This window comes from Plectropomus leopardus, chromosome 17 (assembly GCF_026936395.1).
Source record: "Plectropomus leopardus strain MGB_pleo_1.0 chromosome 17, ASM2693639v1, whole genome shotgun sequence".
Taxonomy (NCBI): Eukaryota; Metazoa; Chordata; class Actinopteri; order Perciformes; family Serranidae; genus Plectropomus; species Plectropomus leopardus.
Genome location: NC_142192.1, coordinates 2725478 through 2743626, shown reverse-complemented (window position 1 = coordinate 2743626; position 18149 = coordinate 2725478). Strand labels below are relative to the sequence as shown.

The following is an 18149-nucleotide window of genomic DNA, read 5'->3' as shown; positions in this document are numbered from 1 at the left end:
AAATAAATAAATGAAGTAATTGTTTGTCATATTGGCAGATATCAGCATTTTAGCCAAGTCCGATATTTCATTTGAAGCAAATATCGGCTGATACCGATGATGTGCCGATATACTGCATACTTAAAAAATATTAATATACAATGAATTATCAAAACAGTTGGTTATTATTCTTGACTAACTAATTAATTGAGTACTCATTCAAGCCCTAATATTATAAAAATGGAATATTTTGTTTACAGTGGTGGATAGGACAATGATAGTGATCTCCTTACAGTAAATGGTTCAGCAACATGGCAAAGCTTACTATCCAAATAATTTTTACATTAAGACCTGTCATGCTGGATGGAGGTGAAGACATTGTTACTTACCTGCTCTCAGGTCATCTGTCATTATCCTATGACCCTGTGTTTTTTTGAGTAGTGGGCCTCAGAGCTGCCATCCCTCTCTTTGCACAGATGATCGGCAGACCTCTTGTGAGGGGGCGAGGCCTTTGACTTTGTGCAGGTGTCTGGCTTTGTAGCAGACGAGGAAGTCTTCACTTTAGATAAATAAAAATCCTTCTCTCTGCCGTTGCTCTTGTCCTTCATGGGCAGAGATCCTCGGCTCTCCTGCTGCCACCTCCCGCGACTAGGAGACTCCATGCAGTGGGGATAAGCATATCTCCTCTGCTCATGTCCATAGTCCTCTCTTGAGCGCTGATGGTGGTAATACTTAGAGCACTTTTCACGATCGAGCCCCCTGGGGTGCTGTCTCCCTTCCTGTATCGGGAAGGTTGTCCTGCACTGACTCAAGAACTGGGCTTGACCTGGTATTGTCTCTCAGCCCCCGCTGATGGATCACTGGTCTGTGGTGGATACTGGCTCATGTGACTGTGGTCGCTGGCTTCCTTTACATCAGTGGACCTAGTGACACAAAGCAAAAGGAATATAGAAAAAAAGAAACTTTTAAATATTTTGTGTTCATTTAGTGAGAGGACTCAAATCAAAGATTTTGAGACTTTTTAACCCTTTCAACTCTGCAACAGAAACACTCCAGTGCCTACATTGGTGTTTTTGCTTATTGTGATGTCATTTCGTGGTGTATTTTTGAATGCTTCATATCCCTAAAATTTGTACGACCTAAGTTAAATGGTGATGTAAGTCAATAAAAGTATTGAAATGTTGTCATTAAAAAAAGAAGTAATGAATTCATCATTCATTCCTCTGGCACCACTGTGTGTTGTTACACTGCCGATACTGTGGCGTCATGATGTCATTACATGTGTACAACGTGATGCAACAGAAGATGGAAACTTTCTACAGCAAAAGAATGAAATCTCTTACTATTATGGTTCTTATTTTAAATATATTCAAAAAGGATCATGTAAACACTGACCGACCATTGAAGGGTTAATGTTGGTTTTTAAAAATGATGGTTTACTTACTTGATGTAGAAAAGGACATAGGCGTGCTGACTGAGGACAGACTTGATGTCACTGACAGTCACAGAGGAGTCGTTCATCTTATACCACTGACCACTGCTCGCCTGGGAAACACAACAGAATAAATGGCAGCTTTCAGCATGTTTGCTCAACAGAATCATCACTTTTACACATTTTAATATTTCACTTTTCAATTTCAACTTTTTTTTTAAGATTATTTTTTGGGGCTTTTATTGCCTTTAATGGACAGGACAGTTTAAGTGTGAAAGGGGAAGAGAATGGGGTGGTGACATGCAGCAAAGGGTTGAGGCCGGAATCAAACCCGTGGCCGCTGCAGTGAGGATACAACCTCTGTATATGGGACGCCGCTCTATCCACTTAGCCACCAGGCGCTCCTCAATTTCAACTTTTAAATTGGCTTTCAAGTGTTAACAGAGAAAAATGTTTCTCCACATCCTCAAGTCTATCATACAAGTATATAAAGACAAAATTATTCTGTTAAATTATTCTGTTCTCAACCTTCATTATATTTAAGAGCAGGACCTGTTTTATTATTCTGTTAAAATATGAATGATAATATGATTATCTTTTATTTGTACTAAACAGACAAAAGTTCTTAACCTTCATTATATTTAAGAGCAGGAGCTGTTTTATTATTCTGTTAAAATATGTATAATAATATGATTATCTTTTATTGGTACTAAACAGACAAAAGTTCTTAACCTTTATTATATTTAAGAGCAGGAGCTGTTGTGAAACTCTGCATTAAGCGGTTAAAGTGAGTTGTTGATACACTGCTGCAGAGACAAGTGTGTATATGTGCACTCTGCAACAGCAGTGTCAGATAAAGTGCAGCGATCCAGAGCAGAGTCAGTACCTTAACGTAGCAAAAGTAGTGTCCAGCATGACAGCTGGATCCAGAGTGGACCAGCACAGCATAGAGCTCGTAGATCTGGGGCTCTCCTTGGGACTGAGACATGAAAGGCCGCAGGTCCAGGTACTCCAGATATTTCACATCCTGATGACCAAAGAACAACGACAGCTGGTTAATATCAAATGTTCACTCAAAGAAAAGCAGTAAATGTCAGGTGCTGTCCTGCAGCTCTGTGATGGTTCTGGACATTATAGCCCGCACATGTCATCATACCTTTGTGATTTTTCCCCCGCTGAAGATGTCGAAGCATTTGAGTGAGAGGGTGAGGACGTTGGAGCTACGGTGGACAGTTAGTCTTTTTGAGGCTGTGACCATTTTGTTGCAGCTGAGGGACATAAACGTTTAGTTAGCTAGCTGGCACATGAGACCCTTTTACACAGAGATGGCGCTATAGAGCCACTGCAAAGTTCCTTTTTCTTGCTGACTTTGCATGTTTACACGGAGCCAAATGACGGCGGCATCATGGCGCTCCAAAGTGTGGTTTTAGACAGACTGCCAGCAATCGCAGAATCAAAAGAGGCGTGATGGGCATTAAATGTAACACACCAGAATCAGCTTAGTGTGACATATAACATAGATATGGGCAGCTCTTTATTAACAATAACAGTGGCCTAACAATAACAATCATTTCCGCCCCTGTTATAGCAGCCGACCTCCTCCTCTGCTCAGAGAGGAAGGAGCTCCTGAATCTCATTCTTTACCCAAATTGCAAAAATTTACTGCTCTTCTTTTCTGAGTTAGCCGCTAGCTGCTATCAGCTACTTTTTAAATCTTCTGTGGTGCGTCACACATATAACACGCCATTAAAATCATGCTGCCCATGATCCCATCCTGCCGGCTGTCCCATTTTTATAGACATCGTTTCAGTGCTGTTCCAGTCTCAGAGGTGAGACAACTCTGTCCCCCTTCCCTGATTGTACCTTATATACAGAACTGGTGAGACAGCACAACAGTGCGAAATGTGTGAAAGAGGCTATTTAAACAAACGAAACTCTCTCTCTCTCTCCCCTCATCTTTTCTAAATTCTTTTCGTTTGTAAATAACTTACTTGGCACATTTGTAGGAGTTTTCTCCGTCCAGCTGTTACGGCCTGACAAACTGTTTCAGAGCGTTGGAGACAGGTTGGTAGCTGTCTGCAAAAGAGAGAACAGTGGACTTTGGTGCTGTTCTTAAGATCCTTCCAACAATCGTATTGACATATCATAACCCACAAGTAACAAGAATAATAACAATAACAATAATAATATCAATTTTATTTGTAAAGCACTTTTCAAGCCAAAGACACAAAGTGCTTTCCAGGGTGAAGTAAATTTCATAAAAAGAGCAACATTAATGTAACATATGCATATTCATACACCTACATATACACATAAACAGTGGACAAACAGAGCGGATGCCATCTTGCCGTGTTCTTTTTTATATCACATGACACATGATAGAGAATCTTCTCTAATTACCTTAATTTCCAGCGTAATATCCAGAAAAGGGTCAAATGTATCAGAAACCTCTTTGCAGTTTAAACATTCAACTGAAAAGGAAGACTCAATGTTTAGTGCAAAATGTAAAACAACTACAAAAAAACATGACTTCATGTAAAAGAATAAAAACTAGAAAGAGACGAAAACAAAATCAACACTTCTGACGTACTTCTGGACCTTAGGTGCCCTCCAAATACTTGATGGATGAATGTGGTTGCCTGCGTTTGCCTGTCAAATCTGTCACAAACATAAATATGAGGATGAAGAACAACCAATAATGGTAATTACATAACTGACTGTTGAGTTATTAATATAACAAACAAATTATTTTTTTCTGGCTGAACTGAAACAAATAAAAATATTTCTTTACAGTATTTTGCAGTGACAAGTCACAACATATTGCAGCCGAAAGAGCAGGAGTGAGAGAGGGAGGACCAGAGCGCCCCAGGGATGACGTTTTTCTGTAGGCCAACAGGAAGTTAGCTTCGCTCTGGTTCCCTCCTCAAAAAGCCTGAGACGACGAAAGTGGAGGTGCTGAAATGCTAACTGAGTTTTCGGACTTATTATTCGGGTTCTTTATCAGAGCAAGGGTAGACGGGTGATGTTACTACAGCATAACAATCGACTGAACAGAGCCCCCCTGGGATGAAGTTTTTCTGTAAGCTGACAGGAAGTTAGCATCACGCTGGTTTACTCGTCAAAAAGACAGTGGGATTTTTCCATTAGATTGTACAACATCGCAGAAAATAAACTCTGATAAACAAAGGCTAATGAAATTCAGATGTTTTGTTCAGCAAGATAATCTTCACAAAGAGCTTAAATGGAATTGCCAGATTAGCGTTAGCGTTCCACTAAAAACAAACTACACAACGGTCGCACCACCAAGACTTCGAGGTTGTAAAGGCTCTATGAGCATGTTCTGCATGTATGTAGTCTCTTTCAGCCTCTTGTTGGCAACTGCCTTTTTTAAGAAACAAAAAAACTCTGAATTTCACAGTGGGGTATTAACTGATGTATTTTATATTGTAGAACAAATAGTTAAAGTCTCGTCAGCTTGTGCGAACCACAGACCTAATTTCAGGCATTTCACCAAAAAAGCATAAAAAAAAAAAAACACTGACTCCAGAGGTGCTGAAATGCCAACACATTTCTAGATTTTAGGCCTAAATTTGAAGGTCTAAATCAGTTTTTAAAAGCCACTTGAGAGCCACAATGACCAGTCCAGTGTATCTTTGAAACATGCATGTTGGACATAACCTCCTTTGCAAAGGCTCTGTGCTGATTTCATATATTTCAGCAGAAAAAAATGATTCTTCATTGCATTAACAATTTTCTGCAGGATTTAAACTGGAAGGCTTTGCAGAAGGCTCAGTGAATCAGCACAATACAGAAAACATAGAATCCAGTGATATTTCTAATACTATATTGTTGTTAAATAACTGATTATGGTAAGCTGTGTATGGTTTTAAAACATACATGTTTCCAAGTAGACAGGACTGTTGCATAGCATCCACTGTGTAGCGCAGGAACTCATGGGCGTCCTCCTGGCTTCCGTGGTTGAAGTGCTCAGCAATATCTGTCAGGGTTAAAACAAAAAACAGCACATATGTAAGAAGCTGGTTGATGATATCGTATATACGCATAGATATAGAGTTAAAATTGATTTAACAACACACCACAAACTCCCACCAGAACATTTCTCTCCAAAATGAAAAAGGTAAACAGCCACACAGTGCCTCCCGTCATTCATTTCAAGTGAAGATTTTGGAACCACGACTACTTACTTTGGAGCTCACAGAGAACACCCACTGGTTGAATGACATCCCCAGGGTTTGCAAAAACCTGAATGATGTGTTTTTCCATGGTGCACATCATACAGAAGCCTGGCTCCTCACCTGTGGCAGGGACACATACACAAAAACATTCTTGAGTAAGACATGAACCAGAAAACGTGATAATTACTGCAGGACTGCACAATTACACAAGAACTTCCGGCAAAGAAGCAGCATGAAACACTAACTTACATGTTCGGGAATGCTCCCTTGTCAGCATGTAGTTGGTGAACGGAGCGGTGTAGGAGAGACACTGCAGAGCTGAGTTGAGGAAGCAGGTGTTCCCCATGTTCTGCAGGCCTGCACCGATGCGGCGAACCTGGGCCCACTTTAGGTTCAGCCGCTCTGGAGGGAAGAGGACCATCTGCGGCGGGTCAATGCCATCGCCGCTGCTTCTCACTGTACACACAGAAACAACATCATGATTAAAATTAGATTCAATGCATAAACCACATCCAGGACATCAACAAGTACATTTAATACACTGCCTATGTAAGTACATACTGGCACATAGTGAACATAGTGAACCATAAGGATCTCATAATTAAAGCTATCAGTCTAAAGAGTCATGTCATATGGTCCTGAGCCCTGAATAAGGCTAAAACAAGCTGAGGGAGAAAAGATAAGACAGAGTTTCATGTTTTGTGATGCACGATAATATCAGTGCGTCATCTGTATAAGACGATTTGGCTTTCATTAGAAATATTGGAATCAGTCAACATACTTATTTCTGCCAGTATCACTAAACATTTGTTTTAAATCTACAAAGTGAACATGAACAAAACATAAACCCTAAAATGAAGAGTTTTTTTTATATATATTGACTGAATTGTGCAACTGTGAGCGTGTACGGTTGTCTGTCTATATGTGTCGGCCCTGCGATACCGCCTTCCGCCCACCCGATGACAGCTGGGACAGGCTCCAGCCCCCCTGCGACCCTTAAGAGGACAAGCGGTTACGGAAAATGAATGAATGAATGAATTGTGCAGTGACTGAATTTGACAAACATTGAAAAGCACTGTGTTTTCTGTCTCCGTCTACTGGAAGTGGATGCAGAATATGATGTGACTACAATTAGGTGACGAAAAAAGTGGCTATATCAATATCTTTCAGCCAAATAAATTGTTATGTATCAGCATATTGGATATCGGCAAAAAATCCAATATCGTGCATCACTAACTTTTGTTTCTCATAAACAAGTCATGCTGCAATGGAAGCACATTGATTTCACTGAATAATAAATTAACACCATCTCATAATTATGAGATCTTTTTTCATAGTTAGGAGATCAAGATCTAATAATGAAACGGCTAATGTTAATGTGTGAATGTCATCGGTCCTGCCTGTCTGGAACGTTAATCTGCAGTCTTAATTTTGCAAGTTAACACAATTATTTTTGTCCGAACAGTGTTATGTTTGTCTTAAAGTACCGGATTGAAGCTGAGAAAGTCGACCTGCAACTAAACAGAAACACTGGCAGCCGACTTTACCAATATTGATCTTTTTGATCAGCAACGAAAATATGGTGCCAAGTCACCAGAAGCACAGAAAATAAACAGGGCTGTAGCAAAGTACATATGCATGACATTGTTGTTTTTTTGTCTTTGCACTACCTAAAACAAACAAAAAATATTGTTGTCATTGATATCTTATGGTAAGCTTGCTGTTTTTTTCTTCACCTGAGGAAACGTAAAAACTTTGTTGTTATTGATTGTATTGTTTTCATTATCATTAAGAATACAGTTTTTATGCCCCTTCGTTTTGTCATTTTTCCGCTGTGGTTTAAAAAAATGGTATCATGTATTTTTTTGATTATCAGTATCGACTTTAAAATCCTAGCATCTACTATTTGTATTGTGACAACCCTAGCGGAAGCAGCAACACAACGCCCAGTCGTGTCACACTCACAAACAGAGCGTAACGCTGACAACAGCCTATTCAATATGTCTATAGTCTCCTGTTTGAGGGATAAGTGGAGGGTAAGGTGTTTAGTTTCCTCACAGCTTTTAAGACACATCAGTAAAAACAGAGCTGATAAAAGCCCTCCCTCCTACCTTGGTCCTTGGGCGGGTTCACAGAGGAGGGTGTACTGTTGTAGACCGCAGCTCCAGGTGCTGGGTCCAGGCAGGCTCCCTCAGGCTTCAGCCTCAGAGAGTCTCCGGGCATGGTGGGACTCATTGTCCAGCTGCTGGAACAGCTGCCGTCCATCCCCACGTGTCCACTGGTGAAGGGAGACCGCTTACACCTGACTGACTGACTCTTGGTCAGAAATTTCTGAAGATTTCTCAGAACAGTTCAATTCTACATGAAACACAAAAATAAAGTTCATGAGCCATTAAGTTCAAGGTTTTGGTGTTTTGTTGTATTTTTCATGTCTGCTTTTGCTTTATAGATACAAGTATGTGAGCAAGTACTTTAAGTGACAGTATTCAAATTAATAATGATGGCATTGTCTTATATTCTTTAACTTTCCAGGTAAATCACATCAGCTACTAATTACGACAACATTACAGTACACTTAGATTACAACCACTAAATAACATTGCCACAACATCACTATTTATCACAAATGATCATTTGTGACAAGCAACTACATTGCAATAATTACCTAATTTCATAGCTAGTACAATCATCAGTCAGAATTACCACTTTTTTAAACTTTTTTACAATATATTATAATATATTCAAGAACAGGAGAAAAGTAAAGTTTAGGCCTATTTCCTGTCTCAGCACATGTGTAGCAAATCATTTAGATATCTCTGGTTGCATGTTATTGTTTTACCTAGCACAATATATTATAACTAAGCAGACCACCATGGCTTAACGATGGAAAAAAAACAACCTCCTAGCTGTGCCATGCACATATCAAAGTATTATTTAACAAAAGCTATGAACAAAATAATAGCAAAATAATAGCAAGGAGAGACCAAATGAGTTCAAACCAACAAATTTCACTTTAAGCTTCTCCTTTTATGTCAAAATTAATGAACTTGGCTCCTAAAAAGAGCATTTCGTAGGAACTTTTCCAGATTTCCTTTAAAAAGCAAGATTCAGAAAACACTGGCAACATATTAACTACTGTTTTGAATGTCGAACAACTTCTTAGAGCTAGCTAGACAATGACATAGCCATAATTTAGTTACCTTATTGAACGTCTCTTGTTGAAAATCCAACACAGGAAATATCCTGGTCGGAAGCTTGTTGCTAACAGCTGTTCCTCCCTCCTGCTCTGACAGACTGCTGCACGTTAGCTAAAAGACGGCTGGTAAGCGTTTAACACAAAGTATGTATGTAACAAACCACTATATTTGACTGAATCACCACCTAAATCTCTCTGAACTACCTGAAGTGGCAAGGTACCGACTAAAAGCATGACTTTCTCATCGAGTTCTGGAACACAATGACTCAGCAAAGGCAAAGAGTGAACATTCTGGAAGGCTAACGTAGCTAGCTAGCTAGGCTCGGCTAACACTTCGGCAGTCGCGCCCCTGCAGTAATATTGACTTGTGATGATAGTTATGGGGCGCCGATTGGAAAATGACATACTGAAATTAACTCTAACATTTTAAACGTTTAGCTTCAAACAACGTTTAAAGAGCGCTGCAGATGTTTTAAAGTTAGTTTTTCTTAGTTGTTAAATGAAATTATTGAAATTCTTTAAAATTTTAAATTATTTAAAATGATTAAACCACTGTTACATGTAAATATAAATATAGATGTTTAATCAAAGCTTAAGAGTTGAATATTAAATCCAAAAGTATAATTTTATATGTTGACTATTAAATCCAAATATGAAATTTTAAATTTATGGTATCAATATAAATCTAAATGTTGAATGATGTAAAATGTAAATGTAAATGTAAAATAATACAAAATGTTAAATCTAAATTTAATGCATGGGCAGCTGTGCCTCAGGAGGTAGATTAGGTTCTCTGATAACCAAGTTTGAAGGTCAGTCCTTCGCTTTTCTGTCTATATGTTGACATGTCTTGTCATTTTATTCTTGTATTTTATACATTTGTAGACATATAGACATATATTTCTTCTATTTTAGCTGTTTCATATCAATTCTCTCTATCTCTAAGGGAGAGCCCAGCCACCCGACAGAGGAAACTCGGCACCAAATAAAGAAAACTCCTTGAACCAATTCAAAAACAATGAGACAAGGATGCTTGAGAAGGGGTTTTCATGACTTTATTATTTGATGTAATGTGTATCATTTAACAGTAAAAAATTTACACATGATAAGTACAATAGTGTGAATTTAGCCATTCAGCCTGTCTATATATCACATCTGTGATAATCATCACTCAGGTGCGATATCAGAGTATGCTAAATTGTGTGATATCTAACTTTTGACGTTCATCAGCCTGCTGATTTATTCTATTTTGCTTTTTTACTGAGTACTTAATATATTGCTTTATGTTTTTATGCCTCTGTCCTGTCAGTAGCTGTAGCTGGACACGTTATGTCTTCAGGTTGGCTGTCCATCCGATCATCTATCTCATTCTTGTGAACGCGATCTCTCATAAATGCCTTGAGGGAAAATTTTCAAAATTTGGCACAAATTTCTTGTTGGACTCAGCGAAGAACTTGTCAGATTTTAGTGGTCATAGATTAAAGGTCAAGGTCACTGGGACCTTTTCTGTTTCATTCTTGTCAACGCGATATCTCAAGAACACCTTAACAGAATTGATCATATTTGGCACAGATATCCTCTTGGACTAAAAAATAACCCATTAAGAATTTGGTGGTTAAAGGTCACTGTGACCTCAAAAAACAGGTTTTTGGCCATCACTCAAAGATTCTTGAATCAGTTATGATAAAATTTTACACAAATGTCTAAGAGGAGTCAGTCTCTCTGGAAGTTACTTGCTCAAGCACTCTCGGCCACACTTAACCGCCAGAAGTCTCTGGGGCGCGTACCTTATGGGCCTTATGGGCCAGTAGATCGCCCGCCTCCACGACTGTATCCAGACTTTCACTAATACATCAATGCCCGTAATGTGATGACCTAGTACACTGGCACTGCACACTGGCACTGAATCACATAACAGCCTCCTTTTACCCCTGGTTATAAAGTAGTAAATCGTAAAGAAATACACCAAAGATCCCCACGACTCGCAGTCAGGACCGCAGTAAGATACACACTGTGAGACATGCAGGCTGCGCTCACAGTGAATCCTAGGATGGTAAAGAATTGGCACACTTTACTCTGCCCTACTCTCCCTATGATTGGCTAGTACTTGATGCCTTCTGAGGTCTGATTGATTAGGTTTAGACAAAAGGACTGAGATTAGTTATGGTTATGGAAGAATGTCAGGTTAAGCTCCTCCTCTGAACAGGGTCACAGAGCCTGTTTGCTTTTTCCTTCTGTTTGGGTTATTCACAGTTAATTAATATTGAATGTATCATGAACACAAACACTGCACATCCTTGAGCCCCCAGCAATACACCTGCAAAGATATGCAGTAAGTTTGATGTCAAAGCAGATTTGGTCTGAACATGGTCGTGCTGCCATCTAGTGGTGCAACTTTGCCACTGAGAGAAGCCCGCTGGAGGATCAGGGCAATTTGCAATCACCAGTAAGAACTGAGTTTCACTGTTTACATGAGCTTACATTCAATGTAACAAGTGAGTGTTATCATTTTGATGTGATTATTGTTCATATGCATGAAAGCCTTTAAGTTGCTTTAACTGGTTATTTTTGTTTTGTCACATTGTGTTGATGAAGATAATGTGGTCCCGCTCACACTCTATTCCCAGTACAGACCAGAGCTGTTTCAGTTCCAGATTACATATGAAACAATCACACACTATCATCATCTTTAATGTGTGACTCCATCCATTGATTTATTGAAGTATAAATATGTTAAATAAATGTTTCTCTGAACTGCAACATGCCATATGTAAACACTGGAAATGTGGTTACGTTCAGAAAAGGATTTGATATGTCACTTGATCACTTTAAAAAAAATTAAACTGTACTGTAACTACTGTCATTATCTATCATAATTTATCATTATGTATCATTATGTATCACTTGTTTGCTCTGCTGGGTGACACACCTCACCAGGTGGAGACCCTCACATCATTTAAGGAAATACTCCCCCAAAAGAACCCCTTAAACGGGGGGGAAAATGGCTCCTTGATGAAAATGGCTCCTCCTCTCACACTGTTTATCGTAACTTTTCTCTTTCTGGGTACAGTTTCAGTGGCCTCCTCAGGATAGTGCCCTAGGCGGCCACCTGCATTGCCAATAGCAAGTAATGCCACTGCTCAGTCCAGCCTTTTGCTCCCTCTCTGTCTGATGTGAATCAAACTTGGTTAGGGACATCACATTCCAATCTCAAGGATCAGTACCATATAAAGTGTAAACGTAAACCATATACTATACACAGTATAGCATAAAGGCCTTTTAAACTGATTGGGATCATATATATTGAAGCATATAGAGCCCAAGCTGATCCTCTATTTGGTGGCAGCTGATGCCCCGTGTGCCCCGTGCTGGTGGCCCCATGCTGGTGGGCCTGTGCCCGTTCAGTAATCCATCCATGCCTGCCACTGGCACCAATGTACAGCTCCTGAAAAAGACAGCTTTTATCAGTAGACTTTCAGCAGACAAAGTCCTGAGAAAATTCTGACAAGCAGTGAAGAAATAAAGAACAACATTAAATGATAACTGATAATGTCTCAGGCTTTACCTTCACAACACACAGCAGGGTTTTGAGTCTGCACCCAGCTTGGGGACCTGTGTCTGTGTTGAGTTTGCATGTTGTGAGAAGGAGTTCTTTGGCTTTCCTGTAAAAGGATGACTGAATGATTAATGACACAACTGGAAGAGGCCTAAACCTTTGAAAGTGAAATGTACCCACCTATTTTCTCACTGATCAGTTTGAGTTTCTCAAGGAATGCAGGCTGTAATGACTTCACCAGTGCATCAAACTCTTGGGCCCGCCGCTTCCTCACTTTTGCCCACTCCTCCTCCGGCTACACAAAACAGACAAAATCAAAACATTGTTGTCAGTGCCCACAGGTGATCAGTTCTTTAGCCAGGAACACCCTGCCTGCATGATCAGTGCATGAGTGTTGGAGAACCTGTTGGGTTATTTTTTAAGTTTTTTGGTGCATGTGTTAACAGTTTAAATCAGTCACACTTCCTGTGTGGCCTGTGCTGGTCAGGTGGGTCTGAGTTAGCACTACAGAAACCGTGGCTGATTTTTCAGTGTGGTTGTCAGCAGAAATAGACAGTGAAAATGTCATTTTTATAATTATATCAACTCTATACCACCTTTTACAACAGTTTCAATGTCTGTATCTGAATAAGACATGAGGAAACATAAATACATGTTTCACTCAACCATTGTTTCCATTTCAAAATAAAAGCCATCTGACAAGATTTCTGTCAACAGAATCTCAACAGTTGTTGACACAAGGCATTTTATTGTGAAACATTTGCTCGTGTTGTTGACGATATAGAGGCTGCATGATTTCATAAATGAGTGAAGTATGCTATAAGTGTGGAAATACAGAACTCAAGGCAGAAGGCATCTCTGCAGCACGGATGTGACAACAACACTGCCAGTGTGAACACCGTGAGCATACAAAATGCAGCAGTTTGGCCAGGCTGCCATCACACACTGCTCACAAACGCAATGTGTCCCAGGCGTTAGGGTCAACAACTAAAGCCCTGCTAGTTGTCAGCATCTTATCTGTAACCTCTCACCATAGATTTTAAGGCCTCCCCAGCGTAATATCTGTTGGATGCTGGATACTGTAGTCCCTTGTCCCGTAGCTCCACGAAGCTTGAAGCCACCTCATGCAGCTCCTCTCCATCATAGGCATACAGCTTTTGGTCCTCACAGGTCATCAGAACGAGCTGGTCACACGGGCATGAGGTCCACTCCACTACACCTAAAACCTGCATGCTTACCATCTTTGGAAGATAGTTTCTTCCCCAACTATTCAACTCGTCATCTTGTCCACTATAAATGGTGTCATCCAGGTCTCCGATCTTCCATCTGGCACCAGCTGGACTCTTTAAGTCAAAAGTCTCGTGTCTATTCTTGGACACTTGGTCTGACACCAGTGTAAGATAATCTTGACCTGCAACACATGCCAGACAAGCTGAATTGTGAAATATGGAAAATACTTATCAAAGCAAGGTTTAAAGATATGTAAGGCAAATGTGTGTAGTCTACCTTTTTTTCCATTGCACGGCAGAACATGATGTGGATCACTCAGCTGACCTGGCTGCCTAAAAGAAAGGTAGAAAAGATAACCATCTTGCAGCCTTTAATTGTGAAAACAGTTGTCTTGTTTGTGTGTTCAACAACCACGAGCACATTTGTACAAGTTCTTCTGTGCTGAATCATCAGCTGTTTTAGGACCAGTGTCAGAACTGTGTGTCATTTTGGTTCATGGTTCCTGTCTGTCCTAATTCACACATCTCTGATTCAGGTGTATCAATCAATCAATCAATCAAGCAAACAATTTATTCGTGACATGAAATCATAGGATACAAGTCCAGTGAAATGTAATCCATCAGTTCCTTCAGTTTGAGAAGTGTAAAAAAGACAGCAGTAGTGAATCTACATGTATGACTGGACAGTCTTTGGCAGTGTCATCATTAAGAATGCTTTGTCGTGAGCATAGGAGCTCCTCCTGAGCGGCTCCGTGGTTCCTGGTGTAACTGGGACCTTCTTCATGACCTCAGTGGGGTGAAACTGCAGTTATCGGGGTGGCTGGGATCCCTAATGATTCTTCTGGCCTCATTTCTACAGCATCTGGTGCAAATATCCATTATGCAGGTAGAGCAGCACCTACAGCGTTTTCAGCTTAACGAACCATTGTTTGCAGGGCCTTGTGGTCCTGTTCAGTGCTATTTCTGTGCCAGGCAGTGATGTTCCCTGTCAGGATGCTTTTAGTGGTGCAGGAGTGGAAGTTTCTCAGAAATTGAGGGAATACCAGGAGGTCTGTCAGGTGTGCCAGTTAAAACTGTCTCTGCCTTGCCTTTCTTACCTCTGTGTCAGTATGCAGCATCCGGGTCAGGCTCTCGGTGATGTGGACACCAAGGTACTTGAAGCTGTCCTCCCTCTCCACGGAGGACCGGTTGACATAATGGGGGGTGTAGTTCTTTCTCTGCTTCTTCCCAGAGTCCACTATCATCTCCTTAGTCTTGCTGAAGTTCAGAATGAGGTTGTTGTCCTGACACCAGCAGGTCAGTTGCTCTTCTTCTTTCAGGGAGGCCGTTTCATTATTATCTAAGATCAGGCCCGCCACAGCTGTGTCCTCAGCAAACTTGGTGATCTTGTTCGCAATCGGGATGCAAAGATCAGCCTTGGAACTTGAACAGTCATTACTTCACATTTATTGTTTTAATTATTGATACTGGCTGATATGCAACTTTTTGGGTGATAAAATCTTTAGCGATATCATCGAACCGTATAGGTGACGTTTAGAATGTAGATGGTTCCAGGTTTGCAAAGAGCAGAGTTTTGGGTCACACGTTCTTCTCTCTGATCAGAATCACTCATAATAAAACTAGAACTGCCGCCTCCCAGATTTATGCCTCCATGAAGCTGTCACGTTACAGTTGACATCCATGTATGTCCAGACTGTAGCCATGACAGTGGAAAATACCTCAAGTTACACATTCTCAAACGTGGATGCTTCTCACACACCTTCTATCCAGCAGCACAGAAGATCTATCCTATCAAAGTTTCATGGTCGACACCCAAGACTAGTGTCACCCATTCAGTAAATGACCACATGTCTCTCCCTCTGCTCCTGACGGCCATAAACGTCTTTTGGCTGAACATTATTATGTCGCAGTGAAGACGACCTTTGACTTTTTAATGTCCTCACTCATCCTATTAGTCATTTTTGCAAACGCAATTTTGTCAGAATTAGCAAATGCATTGATTTGGATGAATTCTGTGTTTTGACCAAACATCTCTTTTGTGAGGTCACAGTGACCTTTGACCACCCAAATCCAATTACTCCCACTAAGTCCCAGCAAACGTTTGTGCCAAATTTAAGGAAATTCCTTCAAAGTATTTAGAAAGTATCGTGTTCATGATGCCACATTATGTTTCTTATGCCAGTGAGGGGACATAAACATATTTACGGCCCACAAAAAAAGGTCTTTCGCTAAATTCATCCTTCATGACATATAACTTTTTGAGTGACGAGCTTCAAGGCCTCACCTCAGGTTTTCGGTCAGATCCACCCCTTGCTCGTCCACAGCTCAACTTTCTTTCCCAAATATGTTCACTTCTGGCTCCAAAAAACAATATTGTGATGGCAGAAATGCCAAATTTGATGATTTAAAACAGGAGTCACCAATTTTATCATTAATGTCACGGCAGCTAATAGCATTACTTCATGCAGTCTATGATACAGAGAAAGATCATTTTGTTGGTTTAAAAAGATAATGACATATCTGTACATCTCTTATGTAGATGTGACAGTCACTTCATGTTCCTCTTTTGCTCTGGCATTTTCTGGGTTTCTTGAGAAAAATGTTGTTATCATTTTTGATGTTGGGAGCATCTTGTTATTGCTTTATATTTAATCCTCTTTACAATCTTTAACCTGGTCACTCAGTGCACTGTAACAAGATACCTTGAAAGACAGGTACATTACTCAGTACATCTTGTCTTGTTAGTCATTTCTCATTTAAACCATCCTGGACAGGAGAAAAAACTGGTTCTTACTGGCAGGGGCTCACTGGACCGATCTCCATTTTGGCTCTCTGTCAACAACAACACAAATAGTGTATTGTCAAAAGTAGTGGTGGAAAAATACTCAAAGCCTATGCTCAAATACTGAAACGATAACGATGGAATAATATCAACACAGAAACTGGGTCCTTTTGAAAACACTGGGAAATATCTGACCTAAATCTGTCAAATACACAAAGTAGTTTATTACAGGTGTGTGCTGTTGGCCTTTGGTTAAAATGTGAGCCCTACAGCCCTTTGTACGGTCCTTATATGGACTTCTATGAGCAGTTATTATATTTGTCAGTCTGGACAGTGTGTCAGTAAGACATACCTAAAAGTATGATTTCAATTGTATTGTCATTTGAAATGTAGTGGATTAACAGCATGACATTACACGACATGAAAATTAGTGACCTTAAGTGGAGCTACAAATTGCTTATCTGATCAAAAATTTTAATTTAAAAAAATTTGAAGGAATATGTCAAAATGATCAATAATAATCAAAGATTCAGTTTCATTAATCAGTATTTAATGTTGAATAAATTCATAAATTTGGACATTTTTCTTTTGCTGACACCACTGAAAACACAATGAAATACGGGCTAACAAAAAGGTGTCACTTACTTTTCTCTGCCTCAGACCGTCCTCCATTTTCATTGTGCCTGGAGCATGCTTATGGGATTTTTTAAATGTCTGTCCATCTGTTTACAAGAGATATTTTTCAGTTTAAAAGAGGAAGAAACAAAACTTAAAACTTTAACGATAAAGCTGCATGACAGAATAGCAAATAAAACAACACAACAACAAAATATGATGTAAAAAGTACTTTTTAAAGGAATTATAAACATCAACATTAACAATGTTAAGATACCTGTAAATGCTTACATGTCATTGTTTTTTTCAAAAGGCATCATCTCAATAGTAATAGAGTTACTAGTTGTAAAATTGTATTTAAAATGTAACTTTCGGGTAATTGTAACCTGTTTGAAAATTGGATAATTGTTCAAATGTAACACTTCAGCCTTAAATGTGTCTCTAACATCAAAGACTTAAATTAAAATCAAACTTAAATTCATTTTTGTGGCTGTTTTTTTGTTTTTTTTGGACACAGAGAATGCTTTTTTATGCAGAAAATGTCAGGATATTTCTACAAAAATGTTTATGTTTTCACAAATAAAAGTTGTGTAAATTGAAATCTATTTCAAATTTGAGTTTATAAAAATCTTTAGGCATTAAGCACATATATATCAGGCATGATATAAACTGCGTCACAGGAAACCTATGAGTCACTGAATTATAACAAAGCATTTTAACATTTTACTTTTCATAGTAAGAAAAGCACAGACCTGAAACTGATAACATTAACAATGGCACAGTAACTTATTCCTGTATGATGAGGAGAGTGAGTATTTCCACCCGTGACTTCTGGCTTCAAAAGAAAAAAAAACCCAAAACAACAAAATGGCGATAAACAAAATGCCAAACTCGAGTCTTCAAAATGGCAGTCCACAAACCAATGGAAGGGCACACCAAAACTCCTCAAGGTCTTAAGCTCAATACGTCCTGGCCCCTCGCCCCTGTTTCTACACTGTCATTACCTCAAATATGAAACGTGAAATCACATGCAGAAATTTTAAATGCGGAAACAATGTCAGGTAAGCGACATAAAAGTCACAAAAATAGCACTAGCCAGTTTTCCATTATCACTGTTCATGGCAGCCTACTGAACTGTTGAAACATAGATACCCTCCTAAAGAC

At 39.5% G+C, this 18149-nt stretch overlaps 2 protein-coding genes across 4 annotated transcripts in view; both read right to left on the bottom strand.

The window, feature by feature from the left end:
- Positions 1 to 389: 389 nt before the first annotated feature.
- LOC148186578 (ubiquitin carboxyl-terminal hydrolase 17-like protein 6) lies at positions 390 to 12220 on the bottom strand. Its single transcript, XM_088090749.1, is given in 15 exon segments — positions 390 to 695; positions 806 to 902; positions 1424 to 1524; positions 2298 to 2438; positions 2568 to 2679; positions 3403 to 3473; positions 3476 to 3487; positions 3812 to 3882; positions 4002 to 4069; positions 5309 to 5408; positions 5617 to 5727; positions 5857 to 6063; positions 7719 to 7911; positions 7913 to 7965; positions 12166 to 12220. Coding segments are annotated over 15 exon segments (1698 nt in total).
- Positions 9837 to 18149, bottom strand: part of LOC121940659 (uncharacterized) — a 42092-nt gene continuing 33779 nt past the window's right edge. The window contains exons 4-11 of one of the 3 annotated variants that reach the window (XM_088090053.1): positions 17016 to 17092; positions 16383 to 16420; positions 13866 to 13921; positions 13598 to 13770; positions 13391 to 13522; positions 12540 to 12654; positions 12369 to 12465; positions 9837 to 12248 (exon numbers count right to left, since the gene is read on the bottom strand). In XM_088090053.1, the coding sequence (XP_087946179.1) occupies positions 12371 to 12465; positions 12540 to 12654; positions 13391 to 13522; positions 13598 to 13770; positions 13866 to 13921; positions 16383 to 16420; positions 17016 to 17092 (686 nt within the window). In that variant the 3' untranslated portion in view covers positions 9837 to 12248; positions 12369 to 12370. Of the gene's footprint in view, positions 12249 to 12368; positions 12466 to 12539; positions 12655 to 13390; positions 13771 to 13865; positions 13922 to 16382; positions 16421 to 17015; positions 17093 to 17737; positions 18130 to 18149 lie in introns of those variants that run through there. The other 2 variants (XM_088090054.1, XM_088090055.1) reach the window with 2 other exon arrangements.